Raw genomic sequence first — 14,920 nt, 5'->3', positions numbered from 1 at the left:
GATGGGCAGGCAGAGCAGCTCTGCTCCCAGCACTGCTTTTGTGCTGCAGGGCTGGGGATGCAGAGCAGAGCAGAGCAGAGCACAGCCTGCCTGCACAACAGCTGTGCTGCCACGGGCCCGCAGCACCAACTGCAGCCACCAGAACTGCTCCAGCCCACTCGCAGACCAACCAACCTCACGGCCTGCTAAAGCACAGGCACTGACTTCTGAGGACAGCCCCTCTCCCCTGGGCAGAGCACGTCCTGCCATCTCCTGGAGGCGCTCCCTGCCCTGCACAGAGCAGCAGTGAATCTCAAAATGCAGCGGTGCACCAACGCTGCTGCAGCTGCTGTGCTGTTTGCCTTGCTTGCACACCCTCCTCCTGCTCCACGCTGCACTGCAGGAAGGAAACAACCCTTTTACAAAGGAAGCAATAGCCTGGAGAGTGGGCAATAAAACACTCAAGGCCACTTTGCGGGACCTGCAGCCCCTGTGGTCTGTGGGCACCTGGGGAGGTCTGGCTCTCAGCACTGTGCAAGCAGTGCCTGATTGCCCACCTTCCAAACAGACACCGTCTGCTGGTGCTGCCAAGGCAGAAAACCAACGCAGGAGGTGATCCCTGCCATGCTTTGCACTGAGTGCAACGAGCACCAGGAGCCACGAATCCCCCCAGCTCTGCCTGGCCACCCCTTGTTCCTCCTGCCCATCCAAACGAGCACGTCTCGCCCCACTGAACAGCCCCTCTGGTTGCCCAGGCTCACAGAACCTACAAAACCACCCCGTAAAACCCACCTGATCTGCCCCAAAAGGCAGAAGGGCACTGAAGGAAGCTACCTGCCAAGCAGCTGCAAACACTCCACCCCAAAAGGCTGCTTTGCACGCAGCCAAACAGCAATTGCAATGCATCACAGCCCTTTGGTTGGCTCTTTCCAGCAGGTAATTTATTTCTGAAGGCAGAGCTTGTAAGGGACACCAAACTGAGGACCTGCACTGTGACAGTGCTGCAGAAACAGAGCTTTAGGAGAGCTCACACCACCTCCAAAGCAACTGCAGGGCTGTTTGCTCAGCAGGGCAGCCACCCCGAGGTGCTAGCATTGCTCTCCAGCGAGTGGCCGAGTGGTGCTCTGAGGTCAGGCGCAGGCTGTGCTCTGACAGGGTGTGAGAGCAAGAAGACAGAAGGCTGGAAAGGCACGGAGCTGCTGTGCTGCCTCCGTCACTCAAATCAACCCCCTCGCTGCTGGCACTGAGATGAGAGGTCCTGATGGTTGCTGCAAAAGTCACCTTGGGAGCACCAAAGAGGAGGGGTTGCAGCAGCTTTGCTGTGGCCAACGGAAGGGGCTGCGTGAAGGCAAAGCCCAGCAGGGCGAGCTGGAAGGACACAGCACCATCCGTCCACGTGTGAACACACAGCTCTGCTGTCCTACCTGGCAATGGGAAGGCAGGGAGCTCACGCCCACGTGAGGAATCCTGCTCCTTCGATAAGCAGGGCAGTAAAACGAGCAAACAGCCCTCACGCTCGTGCTGAGCTGCCACAAACGCGGCAGCCCCACTGCCAGCAGCTCCCTGCAGGAATACCTGCTGCGCACAGCTCTGATCCACGTAACCACACGCATCGGCTGCTGGAGGTGCTGCACTCCCTCCTCCTGCTTTCCTCACCCCGTGCACTCACATCACTCCCTCCCCACCTCACAGGCAGGCAGCCACGCACAGTTTGCCAATCCAGGCACCTCTCTCCACCATCAGAAGAGAAAACAGCCCAATATTTACAAGACAAGCGAAACAGAACAAGAACAGCAGCCAAAACCATTGCTGGTGATGCTGGGTGTCAGCTCGGTTAGCAGCTGTGAGTTTCCCCGGGTCGCCCCTCTACCAGCCATCCTCACTGCATGCTGAGCAGGTAACCAAAAATCAGATGGCCTCGAGCCACGGATAACTGCAGAACTGCTGGAAAACAGCACAAGCCCAGACAGCCTGACAGCACTCGTCTGACAGCCCCACCCCGAAGGTGGAGATTGCTCTGAGGTGGTGCAGCTGAGCTGAGAAATGGCCTTTAAAGAAGCCTGCAATCTCATCAGTGCCTTTTGGGGTTGGTTTCGGCTTTTTCTTGGTTGATAATTAGGGGGCTGCATGTTGAAAATGGGTTTGGAATACAGGGTTAAATCAATCAGTAAGCCTGCGACCTCGCTCAGCCTGGAGCGGGATGCTCTCAGTGCCAAATAGATGAAGCCCACAGATGTGCCACTTCTCTCCTGCCTCTAATCAGAGATCTAAGGGACGACGACTCAGCTTCTCATTAGTCCTCTTCTGGCATCATGCAAGCACCATCCAGGGGAACAAACCCTGGTGGAACAACAGGCCAGCAGGAAATGACACCGTGCAACAGATGGACTGCACTTAACATCCCAGCAGCCACAGAGCAACCTCATAATGCACTCAGCCCAGCCCTCCTTTCACTGATGACTATTTTCCATAGGTCCCCGCAGCACAAAGGCAGCTGGAATCTCACAGCTCTGTCACTTTGCCATCAGCAGCGCTGCACCAGAGTGGCTGTGGTGCATCAGCTCGTGGTCTGAACTTCACTGTGCAGCCGCTCCTGGCTGCTCTGCCATCAGCACACTGCAAGCACAGAAGCACTGAGTTAGTTTGCTTTCTCTCCTCCTCCAATGGGTTGGGAAAAGCAGACCTATCTCCAGGACCCCCGTTTGGACTGCCCTCCATTTTCCTACCTCTGCCACAGCTGCTTCACCTTTCACACAACCAATCCAGAATCACAGAACGGCCAGGGTTGGAAGGGGCCTCAAGGATCACGAAGCTCCAACCCCCTGCCACTCGCAGGGCCACCAACCTCCACATTTCACAGCAGCCCAGGCTGCCCAGGGCCCCATCCAACCTGGCCTTGAACACCTCCAGGGATGGACGGGGATCCACAGCCTCTCTGGGCAGCTGTTCCAGCACCTCACCACTCTCTGTAAAGAACTTCCCACTGACATCCAACCTCAATCTCCCCTCCCTCCACTTCAAACCATTTCCCCTTGTCCTGCTGTTATCTCCCCTTTCCAAGAGCTGATTCCCCTCCTGTCTGTAGGCTCCCTTTAGGTACTGAAGGCTGCACTGAGGTCACCCCCAGCCTTCTTTTCTCCATGCTGAACAAGCCCAGCTCCCTCAGCCTGCCCTCATAGAGGAGGTGCTCCAGCCCTCCAATCATCCACTCACAACAAGTCTCTCTCTGGGGGTCATCAGCCCTCCCACCCCTTCCCAATGAATAAATGCAATCAGGGAGGTGAGGCTGCAGTTGGGGGGCTGATAATTGGGGCAGCAGCAGAGCAGCACTCTCACATTTTTAATGCCCTCCTGCATCCCTGCATGGCCACGACCACCCCGATGGGTGCCAGCGTGTGACAGCAGCACCAGCACAGCTCCCACCACTCTTTGCTTCCAGTCCCAGCAGCAGATTCGGGTTTTGTTGACCACCACCTAGCAGAGCCATCTCACTACCCACCAAACACAGCAGAATCCAATGGAAACAGGCGCTGTGGGGGCAGGTACAGCCCTGCCCGGGCAGAAGATGCTCCGTGGCAGTGCAGGAGGGCAGCTCAGCACCCAGCAGAGCCGCAGGGATGCAGTGACAGCAGAGCCCCGGTGCGGGGCACCCCGCACACCTCAATTCCGGGCAGCTCGGTGCAGCCACGTCCAGCACTGAAGGAAAGGACCGCTTTCATCCCCTGCATTACAAGAGGGGACGGCCGAGCGTTACATTAAACCAGCGCACCGCCAAAATCCCATCACAACCGCCCTGTTCCCCCTCTTTGCTTCCCCACTCGTTGAAAAAGAAACCCGAGCTCCGCAACAGCGCAGCGTTGGGTCTCACCGACAACGCGAGGCAATTCAGAGTCGCTCACAGGGCGCATCCGGGCAGCGCACAGCAACACGGAGCGGCCCGGGGAGCGCGGCCCCGCACAAAGGCCGAACGGACGGGAGGAGCCGGCGGACAAAGCGAACCGAGAGGCGAACGCGGGGGATGGGAGACGGAGCGGAGCGGCCCCGAGGGCGGCGGGGCCCGAGTACGGAGCTCGGACCCACCCTGCGCCCGGCTGCCCCGCAACCCCGCACGGCCCCGCTCCTCGCCCGGCTCACGGCGCAGACAGCGAGCCCCGCACCGCCCGCCCTCACCTGCTGCCCGCCGCCGGCTGAGCTCCGCCGCTCCCCAGGGCCGGCCTGACGGAAACCGGGCGGTGCGCGGGGCATGCCGGGAGCTGTAGTCCGCCAGGCGTGCAGACCACGCCCCCGCCACCGGGAGGGTCAGATCACGCCCCTTCCTTGTTAGACCACGCCCCTTCCGGGGTATATCACCAGTCTGAGTTAAAACACGCCCTCACCTATGCTAGGTCACGCCCCCGGTGTTGACACCACGCCCCTGGTTAAGCCACGCCCTCACCTACGCGAGGCCACGCCCCCATCTAAAGACCACGCCCCAATTGTGCTAGGCCACGCCCCCCGCGGTTCGGTTCCGCCTTCGAGCCGACTTTAAGCCACACCCCCTTGTTAGGCCACGCCCCCCGCGTGGGGTGAGGTTTGGGGGAAGGGAATGAAAATTGGGGTGGGGGGGAGGTTGGGTTTGAAGTGGGGCCTATGGAGGGGTTATGGGGTTTGGGTTAAGGGGAGCTGGGGGTTCGGGTGGGGGTGAGTGAGGCTGTGCATGCTTGGGGGGCTGTGGGGTTTGGAGGGGTTTGGGTCAGGGGGTTTGGGGTGGGAGGTATGGAAGGGGGGTATGGGGTTTGGGGGTTCTGGAGGGATTAGGGGGATAGAGCGGGGATAAGGGGAGCTGTGGGTGCTTGGGGGATTGGGTCAGGGGGTTTGGGAGATGTGGAAGGGGATATGGGGTGTGGGGAGATTCATGGTGGGTGAGGGGTCTGTGAGGTTTGGGGGGATGGGTTAAGGGCTTCTGGGTTTTGAAGGTGGGTAAGGCGGGCTGTGAGTCTGCGGGGACGATGAGAGGGGCTATGGGAGCGGGTCAGGGGGTTGGGGGGCTGAGAGTTTTGGGGGCTGGGATTTGGGGTTCAGTCGGGGTGCTGGGGGACTGCGGGGTTTGGGGGGTGGGGATGCTGTGTGCTTGGGGGGGTTGGGGCGGGGGGGGGCGGGGTGCCGTGCCCCATTCGGATCCTCCATCTGCTGCTGCTGCCCCCCCCACCTCCCAACTCCTCCGTGCAAAATTTCCCTCGTGTTGCATTCCTTTCCATTGCAGCCTGGTTAATCACTGCCCTCCATCTCCCCAGTGAAGCTCTGGGAGGGGCTTCCGTGGGTTTGCGATGGAGACGTGGGGCAGCTTTGCGGCAGGGCTGGTTGCAGCACTGGGGTTGCAGCACTGGGGTTGCAGCAGGGCAGTTCGCAGCAGACAGGTTGCAGCATTCAGGATGCAACACTCAGGTTGCAGCAGGGCGGGATGCAGCTCTGCTGTCCGCCTCCAGCGAGTGTCGCTGCCGGCCCAGCAAAGCCCCGATCCTCCGGGAGCAGCGCTGCCCCACGGCAGCTCAGCGAACCCCCCCTCACCCCCCCCTCCCCATCACCCCCTGATGCTGGGGGCTTTGGGTGCATGCAGCGTGCAAAGCTCTCCCTCTGTCCACTGATAGAGCTGATTTTGACCCGTAGGGTGGTGACACCACTCTCCCCCCAGCCCCCCCTTTCCACCCCCTGCTGCCCATGGGTGCCCCCCCCCCCCCGTCCCCCCCCCCCCCCCCCCGTCCCCTAAGCTGCTCCCTGCTGGGGGCAAAGCTGCTGCTCTGGGCAAAATGCAACAGCAGCACTCGGTGTGCTGTGAACGCAATGCCACACGTGCAGCCCACTGCCCACATCCCCCGTGGGTGCACCCAGTGCTGTTCCCATCATTGCATTGCAGTTTTGCAGAGCATCGTTGCCCATTATTTTCCCATTGCATCGCTGCGTCGGAAGCTCCTTGAATGCACTTTGTGTTAATTGGAGGGCAGTTTTTGCTCGGCCTCTGCTTTTTGCTGCAGGAATAGGGAAACGGGGAGGGGGGTAGGAAGGGGTGGGTGCACCACTGTGTGCATCTCTGTGTGCTCTGACCTCGGGCTGAGGCACAGGAATTGCAGCAAAGCCTTTGGGGGTTGCAATAATGTGGTGCTTGGGAGAGAGAGGGGGCAAATTCAGAGGCCAAACCTCAGCATTGCAGGAATGAAAGGGACGTGGATGTGCAATAGGGGGAGAGGAGCAGCAGCGAGGTGGGGTGCAGAGCTGGGACCGCACTGCGTAGGAGCTCTGTGCTGGGAGCTGCAGGGAGCAATGCGAGATGTTCCCCTCCTGGCAGTAGGGATCTGCAGAGCTCTGATGGGAGAAAAGGGGAGCTCTGGGGTTGGACACAACCAGAGGGAGGTGGGGACACCAGGGTTCAGCTGCAGCCCCATCAGCGATGACAAACCTGGGGGTCCTGGCTCCCCCCAGCTCAGTGCCACCCCATGGGGTTCCATAGAGAAACGCAGCCCTGAAGCAGCTGTCGGTGTTTGCAGGGCTGGAAAAGCACCAGGAACTATTTGGGGGCTGTGAGTCAGTGCAGAACAGCGTGGCCCCATACACGAGTCCAGCCCTGTGCCCCCCCCACTGCCCTCTGCAACCCCCATTCCTGCAATCCCAATCCCCCAGGACCTCCACCCCTTTGGGATCCCCATTACTCCAGCAGGGTACCCCAGCAGCACGCAGCCCTCCCACCTCCCAGGGCTTCCCCTGCACTGCAGGAGGGGTGCAGCTGCTCAATGCCCCCCCCAGGCACTTATCTGCAGCTCCCAGGGGCTGCTGTGTGCTGATAAGCACTGGGTGCTGCTGCACGCTGACCCCCACCCCGTATCACAGGATGGGGGTGGTGGTGAGGGAATGAAGCTGAACTCGGGGGGCAGTTGGGCAAAAGAACAACCACCACCCAGTAATAATTAAAAAAAAAAAAAAGAATTTATTTTCTTTTTCAGACGAGATCCGTAGTGAAGTCCCAGTGTTGGTTCCGGGCCCACATAGGAGCACATACACAACAACCAGAAATAAGTTAAAGTGGAGCTGTGGTGCAGCAGAGACAAACCCAGGGTGGTGCTGCAGCATGGGGGGGGGGCTCCCCACGCTCCCCCAGCGACCCGCACTGAGGGGAAAGGCACGTGGGGGGGGGGTGGGCATGGGTACCCCATATCCCAGCCCAGCAGTGCTCCAAGGGAACCCCCCCACCCCCGGGGCAGTGTGCTGTGCAATAAAGTGCAGCAGGGGATGGGGGGGGTTTTGGGGGGGTTGTGCTGCAGGAGGAGGGCAGCTGAGCCCCCTTCCTAACAGTCCCCCCCCCCCACATTGAGGCGCTTTGGAGTGATGGGCAGGGAAAGGAGAAGTGCTGCCCTTCTCTTGGCACTGAGCCCCACCGCCCCAAAGGGATCTGGGGCCAGGGGGAGAGGGGGCAGCAACCCCCCCTTGTCTTCAATACAGGCAGGAGAGCAGAGCTGAGGGAGCACCGCTGCAGCAGAGCTAAGAGCACCATGCATGGCACGGGGGGAGTTTCGCACTGGGGGTGGGGGGGAGGGGGCATCCAATGGGCCCCAACTGCTATGGGGCACTTAGGGGGAGGTGGGCAGTGGGGGTATGGAGGTGCAGAAGGAGGGAGTGAAGCCTCACCCCAGCAGCAGGCAGGGAGAGATGGCACAGGATGTGTGGATGCAACACAGACATCCCCCCCCCCCCCAGTTCCCCATTGCAGTGGGGCAGAGCAGACAGGGGGTGCAGGGTGGGGGGGAAAAAAGGCACTGCAGGTACTGCAGCCCCCACCCTAATCCCTGCCCAGGGCCCAGGTTCAAGGCACTTCCAGTCCCCAATTGCAGGGGGCTCAGGCTGAGCCCTGGGGTGAGGGGGGGGACACCAACACGACACCTCTGTGCCTTCAGCCCCCTCCAGTCCATGTGCAGCAGGACAGACCTGGGGTCAGGATGGGGGGCACAGCAGCATCATTGCTAACGTCACCCCAGGGAAAGGGGGCTCAGCTCCACGGGGCTCCCCCCAAACAAGGCACACAGCAGCCCCACTTCCACCCACCCCACAAGGAAATGGAAGGGGGGGGGGGGGCACTCAGAGCCCCCCCCATCCCAGCAGAAGGGGCACAAATACCCCATTTCCCCCCATATCTCTACATCCATAATGCAGGAGGCAACATCCCAGCACAGTCCTCACAACATCAGCTCCCCCCAGGTCCCAGCCCCCCGCCCCCAGCAGGAGGAGGAGGACTGGGGGGGGGAGTGGGGGGGTCTGTCAGGTCATGTAGCGTGTGACAGCACGCAGGGCGTACAGCAGGGCAGCCTGCAGCCGGGCCTCCAGCAACAGCAGGTTGATGTGGACCTATAGCAGGACAGCGGGGTCAGCACATGGGGGGGCTCAGCCCCAGAACCCCAAAGGAGGGGGAAACGAAGGGGGGGGGGGGGGGGGAAAAAGGGGTGCAGCACCTTTTCTGAGTGCTTGAAGTGCCTCCAGAACTGTGCATACATCCTCTTGGTGGTCTTTTCTGGGTAGCAAGCCACTGTTTTGATGTACACCTTCAGGCTGCGCTCCAGCAGCTGGTTCACCTCTCCATAATCGTAGTCATCATAGCTGGGGGGGGGAGGGTGATGGAGAAGGGAGGGGGACGTCAGCCCTGTGCCACAACCCATCAGGGCACCCATTTCCAGACCCACAACCCCCCCTCAGCTGAACCCAGGGGCTGCTGCAGGGTTTGGGGAGCAGACGAAGGACCCACCGGATGCCGAAGACGCAGTGCACGTAATTCCAGATGGCGCGGCGCAGCATGGAGGTGTCGACACCGCAGTGCATGGCGATGGTGTTGTAGGTCAGGTTGTAAACAACCTGGAACTTCTCATCCAGCAGCTGCCCCACGTCGGGGTACAGCCGGTTGATGAGGGAGAAGCCGTGGTCCTCCCAGGTGTAGTCCTGAAGGGAGAGAGCACAGGGAAGGCGGTCACCCCTCCACCCCCCCCAGCTACCAACGCTGCTGCTTTGGCTCCAGCCCGGTCCCAGCCCTCAGCCCCCGTGTCGATGCGATGCCCCGTATTTGGGGTGAGGGGGACCCACCTGAGCACGGAAGGTGGGGGGTGCCTGCTCGCCGCGCCGCGTGAAGTCCTTATAGCCAAACTCGGGGTCCTCCACGAAGCACAGCATGCCGGATTGCAGGGCGTGCTCCGTGACATCTGCAAGGTGCAGCTGTGAGCACCGGGATGGGGCCGTCCTGCAGCCCAGCAATGGGGCCGGCATCCCCTGCAGGGACCCCTTCCTACCCGATGGGGCCACCAGCAAACTCTCCGTCTTCTCCATCTCAAAGCGCGTGGCCATCTCCTCCTGCGTGACGCCCTCCTCCTCCCTCTGGCTGTCCCGCAGCAGCTGCATCCTCTCCATCAGTGCCTCCACCTCACGCACGGCATCCCTGCCCTGGGGAAAGAAGAGGGGCAGGCTCGGTGCCACCGGGGGGCTGCAAACACTGTGCCCCCTCTCCCCCCAAAAAAACCTTCATACAAGGGGCCGGCCCACGCCCCATCCCTGGGGGCTTATGGGGGGAGACCCCAGCAGGGTGGCACCACCCCCAAATCGTGGGAATTCCCCCCCCCAGTCTTACCCCTGAGCACCCCGTGCTGTCCTCAGCTGTGGGGCTGCTGTCGCTGTGAGGTGAGGGGGGTCTGCAGCCGTGCCCCCCATCCTGCCCTGCCTCGGGGTTGATGCCGCAGCCGAACACGAAGGAGGCAAGAGAGTGGTAATGGGTGAGCAGCACCAGCGCCTGCACCAGCTCTGCCAGCGACCAGCTGTGCTCCCCTGTCTTCAGCAGCGCCTGCGGGGGGAGGTGGGGGAGGCAATCGGGGTCAGGCCGCGTGCCCCCACATCCCATGGTGGAGGTGGGATGGAATTTGGGACGTGCCCCCTACATACACCGCGTGCTCCCAGCCACCACCCCTCCCTCACCCACCCACCCACCCGACTTACGGCCCTGAAAGGGTTAAACCCAAGGAGTAACGTGGCTCCCAGGACCACCAACCCCCCCTTCCCCCCCACGACTGCATTCTGGGGTCTCCCACCTCTATGTGCTCCTTGGTGATGAGCCAGGGGCGGTGTGCCAGCAGCTTGTTGATCTCGTTCAGGTTCCTGAGCTTCTGGGGGGCACAGTGCAGCCCCTGCAGCCACGCCGGGTTGCCCCCCGCCTGCAGGAACTCCCCCATGTGCAGCCCCACCAGGTAGGTGCACTGGTGCCGGGCTGCTGCCTGCAGGGACAGCCGGATGGTCAGCCCCAACCCCAGTGTGAGCCTTTGGAGAAGCCACACAGGGACCCACCACCACCCAGAGGGGTTTCCTTGGGGACAAAGCTCAGACACGGGGCGAGGGGGAGGGGAGCTCAGCCCTCTGGCTGTAAAAGGTGCTGGAAATCCCAAAAGCGACCCCAAAGTGGCTTTTGAGGGATGGCATCGCCCACAGCTGGGGGTCCCACGCTCACCATGATGGCAATGTAGTGACGTTTGTGGTAGGGGAGGGGTCCGTCCATGCGCAGCAGGAGGTACTGAGTCTTCCAGAAGCTGCTCAGGTACTGGGGGTGCAGCCCCATCACCATCGTGATGTTGTCCACGCGGCCGGCAGAGACGAAGGCTTCGATCAGCAGCTGCCGCCGACTGCTCTCAATGCCCTCCTGCAGGATCTGTGTCCCCCAGACCCCATTTAGGGCTGCTTCCCCCAAAGAACGCTCCCCCCTCCCCCCAGTCCCTACATAGGGCCACTCACCCCAAAGGATGGTCCCCCTATCCTCCATTTACGGACACTCGCCCCAAAAGATGCCCCCCAGCCCCCACTTAGAGACACTCACCCCAAAGGATGCCCCCACAGACCCCATTTAAGGCTGTTTCCCCCCAAAGGATGCCCTCCCCAGCCCCTATATAGGGCCACTCACCCCAAAAGATGCCCCCCTCTGCCCTCATTTAGAGACACCCCAGAAGATGCCCCCCTCTGCCCTCATTTAGAGACACCCCAGAAGATGCCCCCCTCTGCCCTCATTTAGAGACACCCCAAAAGATGCCCCCCAGCCCCCATTTAAAACCCCTCACCCCAAAAGATGCCCCCCAGCCCCCATTTAGGGCCCCTCACCCCAAAAGATGTCCCCCCCCAGCTCCCATATAGGGCTGCTCACCCCAAAGGCTGCGCCCAGCCGCCCGCCTGCTGCCCTGAAAGGACACCTCCGGCCATTCCCACCACCTGACCCCCCACCCCCATGGGGTGAGCTGGGTTCGGGGGACCCCATAGCAGCCCCACACAGCCCGCTCAGCACCGGGTTGTTTATGCAGTGGGGAGGAGCCGACGCTCAGCCCCCCCCCCCCGGCACGGTGACGAAAGCACAGCCCTATCTCTGCCCAAGGAGGAACCATCTGTGTGTCGGCACCCGGCGCTGCGATAGGGCCGTGGGGATCCCCAGCTTCGGGGTGGGAGGAGGGCACAGCCCCAGTACCACACAGGGGAGCAGCATTCGGGCAAGCAGCGACCCTCCATCCCAGCATCCCACCCCTCTCCAAGCCGGGTACCCCCATAAGAGCCCCCACCCCAATAGGGCTGTGTCCCCTTCACCCATATGGGATGCACCCTCCGTTGGCAGCGATGCCCTTTCCCCTCTTACCTCCTCTGCAGGAATGAAGGCGCTGGGCCCCCTCCCCAGCTGCGGGGGCACCGGGATCCCTCTGTCCTACAGGGAGGAAAGCGCAGCGGTGTCAGCCAGCCCTGGCAGTGCTGGGATGGGGGGTGACGTGAGGCCGTCACCGGATGGGTGACTCAGGGTCGGATCCCCCCCAGCCACGGCCATCACCGACGGGTGTTGCATCAGGCTGATGAAATCACAGCCGGGTGTTGCTGGGAGGTGTGACAGCAGGACGGGGCCAGGAAGAGCAGCAGCCTGCACAGCCATGCGTGCACCATCGGTGCCTCAATGGGGAAAAGCAAAATTCAGAGCCCGGGGGGGGGGCTGTGGGGGTGCTGGCTGTATCACGTCACCCCACATCCATGCCCACCTGCACTTTGGGACCGGGAGCCCCACACCCTCCCGCGGGTTCACAGTGCTGAAACATAGGGATGCAGCAGAGCCCCAACCGCCCCCACGCAGCCCCACGCTGCTGGGCTGCCCCCACAGCCCCCCATCCCATTTTTGCACCGGTGGAAGATGCGCACAGCACTGCTGCTGCATTAGGGGAGCACCCCCAGCAATCCCCCAAAGCACGCCCTCATTTCCCCCATCCCCTCTGTCATGGGATGTGGGACAGCAGTGGGACACCAGGACCAGCAACAGGGTCAGGCTGTGCTCCACCACCTGTGCAGGGACTCCAGCAACCAGAGGATGGAGTGGGATTCCTCACACAGCGGATATCCACACCTTGTGGGGCCAGGGAGGGTCAGAGATCCCAAATCCCCTGCCCTGAATGGGATCCCTGCAGCACCGATCAGAGCGAGCGCCTCTCCCAGCAGCGCCCACCCCAAAAGCACAGCTGTGCTCCTTCAACCCATTGGCACAAAGCTCTGCCCCACACCTGCACCCCACACACGTGCACCCCACACCTCCCCAGCAGCAACACATTCACCTGCAGGAGCTGGGACATGGCACAGCAGGACAGAGGGCTCTCCAGCACTGCCAGCACCTGCACACAGCGCTGCTCTGCCAGCTGTCCTCATAGCACTGCGGGGAGGCGGGGGGCACAGCGCCCGTCCCAAATGGGATGATGGGATGGGACTGGGGGGGGGGGGGGGTGACACGAGGCGGCCAGGTGGCAGCTGTCAGTGCAGCCATGTGCTCCCAGCGTGATGGGCAGCACAGCCCCACGGGCACCCAGAGCCCCACAGGCACCCTGCGGGCACCCACAGCCCCACGGCCCTGAGCGCATGGGGCACTCCTGCCCTGAGTCAGGGCGGAAGCAACAGGGGGTGACAGAAGGGTGACAGCAAGGTGACAGCAGGGCCAGGCTCGTGCCATTAGCACTGAGCACTGCTCTGACTCACAGCAGCCAAACCGGAGGTGAAGGAGCAGCTCAGCCGGCTGGCGAGCAACGGAGAAACCCCATAAAGCAAAGCTGCAGCCCCCAAAAGCAGCCGGGACTCAGCTCTCCCTGCTGCGACAGCTCAGGGTGACCTTTGGAGGTGCATTTTAATCATTGCTGTAATGTTTTGCTGCGTGAAGCAATCCTGAGCTTAACCCCTGCTGTGCTGCTGTGGGCAGCACCGCCTTCTGCAGGTGGGGAAACTGAGGCACGGTGGTGATGTGCTGAGCTGCTGCAGCCCCAAAGTGCGCAGCCAGGCTGCGGGGGGGGATGGGGAGGGGGGGGGGGGGGCAGGGGAGGCTCAGCCCCAAATGGAGCACCAGGGGAAGGATGGAATGCCCACAGAGCAGTGCCAAGCAGTGCCCCGTGCTGCTGCCAGGGCTCGGTCAGGTGTTGGAAAATCGCTCCTGATAAGGAGAGGTTAAACAAACACCCTGCAGAGACCCTCTGAAAACCATCCCACATCTCTGGGTTGGGGGCTCAGCGCAGCCCCACTGATTGCTGCCCCTGCCTACAGAAGAGGCAAATCCCAAATCTGGGGGAGATGCGGCAGGAGGGCTCTGCAAGCTGCGCGGACACCCCAGGGCTCCCAGTGCAAACAGCCCTGAGTTCTGGGACCTTCCCCAGCCCTTCGAGCGGCCCCAAGCCTCACATGGGACTGGGGGGCCGCTGCCCTACACCTGTATGGCGACCCAGATCTGCTGGGATGGGGATTGAGAGCTGTGGGACGCAGCTCAGGGTCGCACCGCCCTCCTGCCCCATGCAGCCCCAGCACCCACACGCTGCCCGGCACTGGGGCGATGCAAAGAGACGCACGGGGGGGTGGGAACCGAAACCCCAAACCTCCGCACGGCCCCGCGGGTCGGGCAGTGGGGCAGCGGTTCTCCTTTCTTACCTCCTCGCCCCGCAGAGCCCCGCATCCCAAACGCTCCTCCAGCCCCGGAGGGCAGCACTGCGAACCGGCCACCAGCATGACACCGCGACGGGGACACCGTGAGGGCGGCTACGGAGCGCTCATAGCCACAACACCGCGTTCCGGGGCCGCTTTCGGGACCGCGGCGCTTTTTGGGGCCGCGGCGCTTCTTAGGGCCGTGGGACCCGGAGCGCTCTTTCATAGAGGGTGTGAATGGGCGCCGGTCACGCCCCCTCCCCTCGTCTCCACCAATGGCGTTGCGGGGGCGTGACCGACGCCCGCCCGCCCGCCAATCAGCGATAGGCGCGCGGGGCATGCTGGGAGCTGTAGTTTGTTTTGCTCCTCTGGCAGCCCCTTCCCCTCCCAACCCCCACCCGACGAGGAGGGCGCGGAACCACCTGGGATGCGGCGAGGAGCTGCGGGATGAGCCGAAATAATAGCGAGCTAATTAAATAAGAAGAACAAAAGAATACAGCATAATAAAAACAATGGGAACGACAGCCCCCCGGCAGCCCCAGACAGAAACAATCTGATAACAATCTGGTGCTCCTTGACAGCTCGCACACGGCAAAGTCCAGCAAACAGCTCTGGCTGCACAAACAACTCCGGCTTTGCCTGGTAACAGCCTCCTCCTCCCGCTCCTCCGGGCGCTGCCAATTAGCGGCAGGCAGCCCGGCTCGTTGGCGCCCTGCCGGCTTCGGGAGGGGTGAAATGCAGAGCAGGCGGCTGCTCCAGCGCCCCTTTCCTTTCACGGTGCTTTGGGGTCTGCCAGCAGCCCCGCCGTTTCGGGTGTGGGGTTTGGAGGTGGGAATCTCGGCGTCTGTCAGCCCCGGTGGCGAGGGGGGGAATCTGGGGATCAGATCCTGACCTGGTTCAGCTCCGCTGGGAGCAGCGGCGACTGCTTGGGATGCGATGTAATTAACGGGCTGAGCAATTAGAGGGCTCTGTGGGGCTGGAT

General features: G+C 62.2%; 2 protein-coding genes across 8 annotated transcripts in view; both read right to left on the bottom strand.

The window, feature by feature from the left end:
• The window catches only part of PHACTR4 (phosphatase and actin regulator 4), a 41,271-nt gene extending 36,982 nt beyond the window's left edge, over positions 1 to 4,289 (bottom strand). The window contains exon 1 of one of the 4 annotated variants that reach the window (XM_085208537.1): positions 4,150 to 4,289. The gene's annotated coding sequence lies outside the window, so the exon portion shown is untranslated. Of the gene's footprint in view, positions 1 to 3,478; positions 3,560 to 4,149 lie in introns of those variants that run through there. The other 3 variants (XM_085208539.1, XM_085208540.1, XM_085208538.1) reach the window with 3 other exon arrangements.
• A 2,628-nt stretch (positions 4,290 to 6,917) lies between these two features.
• On the bottom strand, positions 6,918 to 14,293 carry SESN2 (sestrin 2). 4 transcript variants are annotated; one of them, XM_085208568.1, is made up of 11 exons: positions 13,945 to 14,293; positions 11,831 to 11,946; positions 11,645 to 11,710; positions 10,481 to 10,678; positions 10,068 to 10,250; positions 9,614 to 9,823; positions 9,279 to 9,429; positions 9,076 to 9,191; positions 8,744 to 8,934; positions 8,454 to 8,598; positions 6,918 to 8,349 (listed from the first exon to the last, which is right to left on the bottom strand). In XM_085208568.1, exons 1-11 carry the CDS (start codon positions 14,276 to 14,278, stop codon positions 8,263 to 8,265), a joined length of 1,797 nt encoding a protein of 598 aa, XP_085064694.1. In that variant the 5' UTR covers positions 14,279 to 14,293; the 3' UTR covers positions 6,918 to 8,262. The 4 variants fall into 4 exon arrangements, with proteins under 4 accessions (XP_085064694.1, XP_085064695.1, XP_085064698.1 ...); XM_085208569.1 differs by lacking the exon at positions 11,831 to 11,946 and having other exon boundaries at positions 13,945 to 14,169; XM_085208572.1 differs by lacking the exons at positions 11,831 to 11,946; positions 13,945 to 14,293 and adding an exon at positions 12,597 to 12,642.
• Positions 14,294 to 14,920: the final 627 nt, after the last annotated feature.

The sequence above is a fragment of the Meleagris gallopavo genome, chromosome 25, assembly GCF_905368555.1.
Source record: "Meleagris gallopavo chromosome 25, MGAL_WU_HG_1.1, whole genome shotgun sequence".
Lineage (NCBI taxonomy): Eukaryota > Metazoa > Chordata > Aves > Galliformes > Phasianidae > Meleagris > Meleagris gallopavo.
Note: the sequence above shows the minus strand (reverse complement) of the source record. Positions and strands in the feature narration are given on the sequence as shown.

What these genes read in the sequence shown, in the direction of transcription:
- SESN2 (XM_085208568.1), bottom strand. Translation starts at nt 14,278, where the DNA reads ATGCCCCGCGCGCCTATCGCTGATTGGCGGGCGGGCGGGCGTCGGTCA. An exon ending in GCCTGATGCAACACCCGTCG is followed by an intron (nt 11,711 to 11,830) that starts GTGATGGCCGTG and finishes TCCTCCCTGTAG; the next exon opens with GACAGAGGGATCCCGGTGCC. An exon ending in CCTTCATTCCTGCAGAGGAG is followed by an intron (nt 10,679 to 11,644) that starts GTAAGAGGGGAA and finishes TGGGGGACACAG; the next exon opens with ATCCTGCAGGAGGGCATTGA.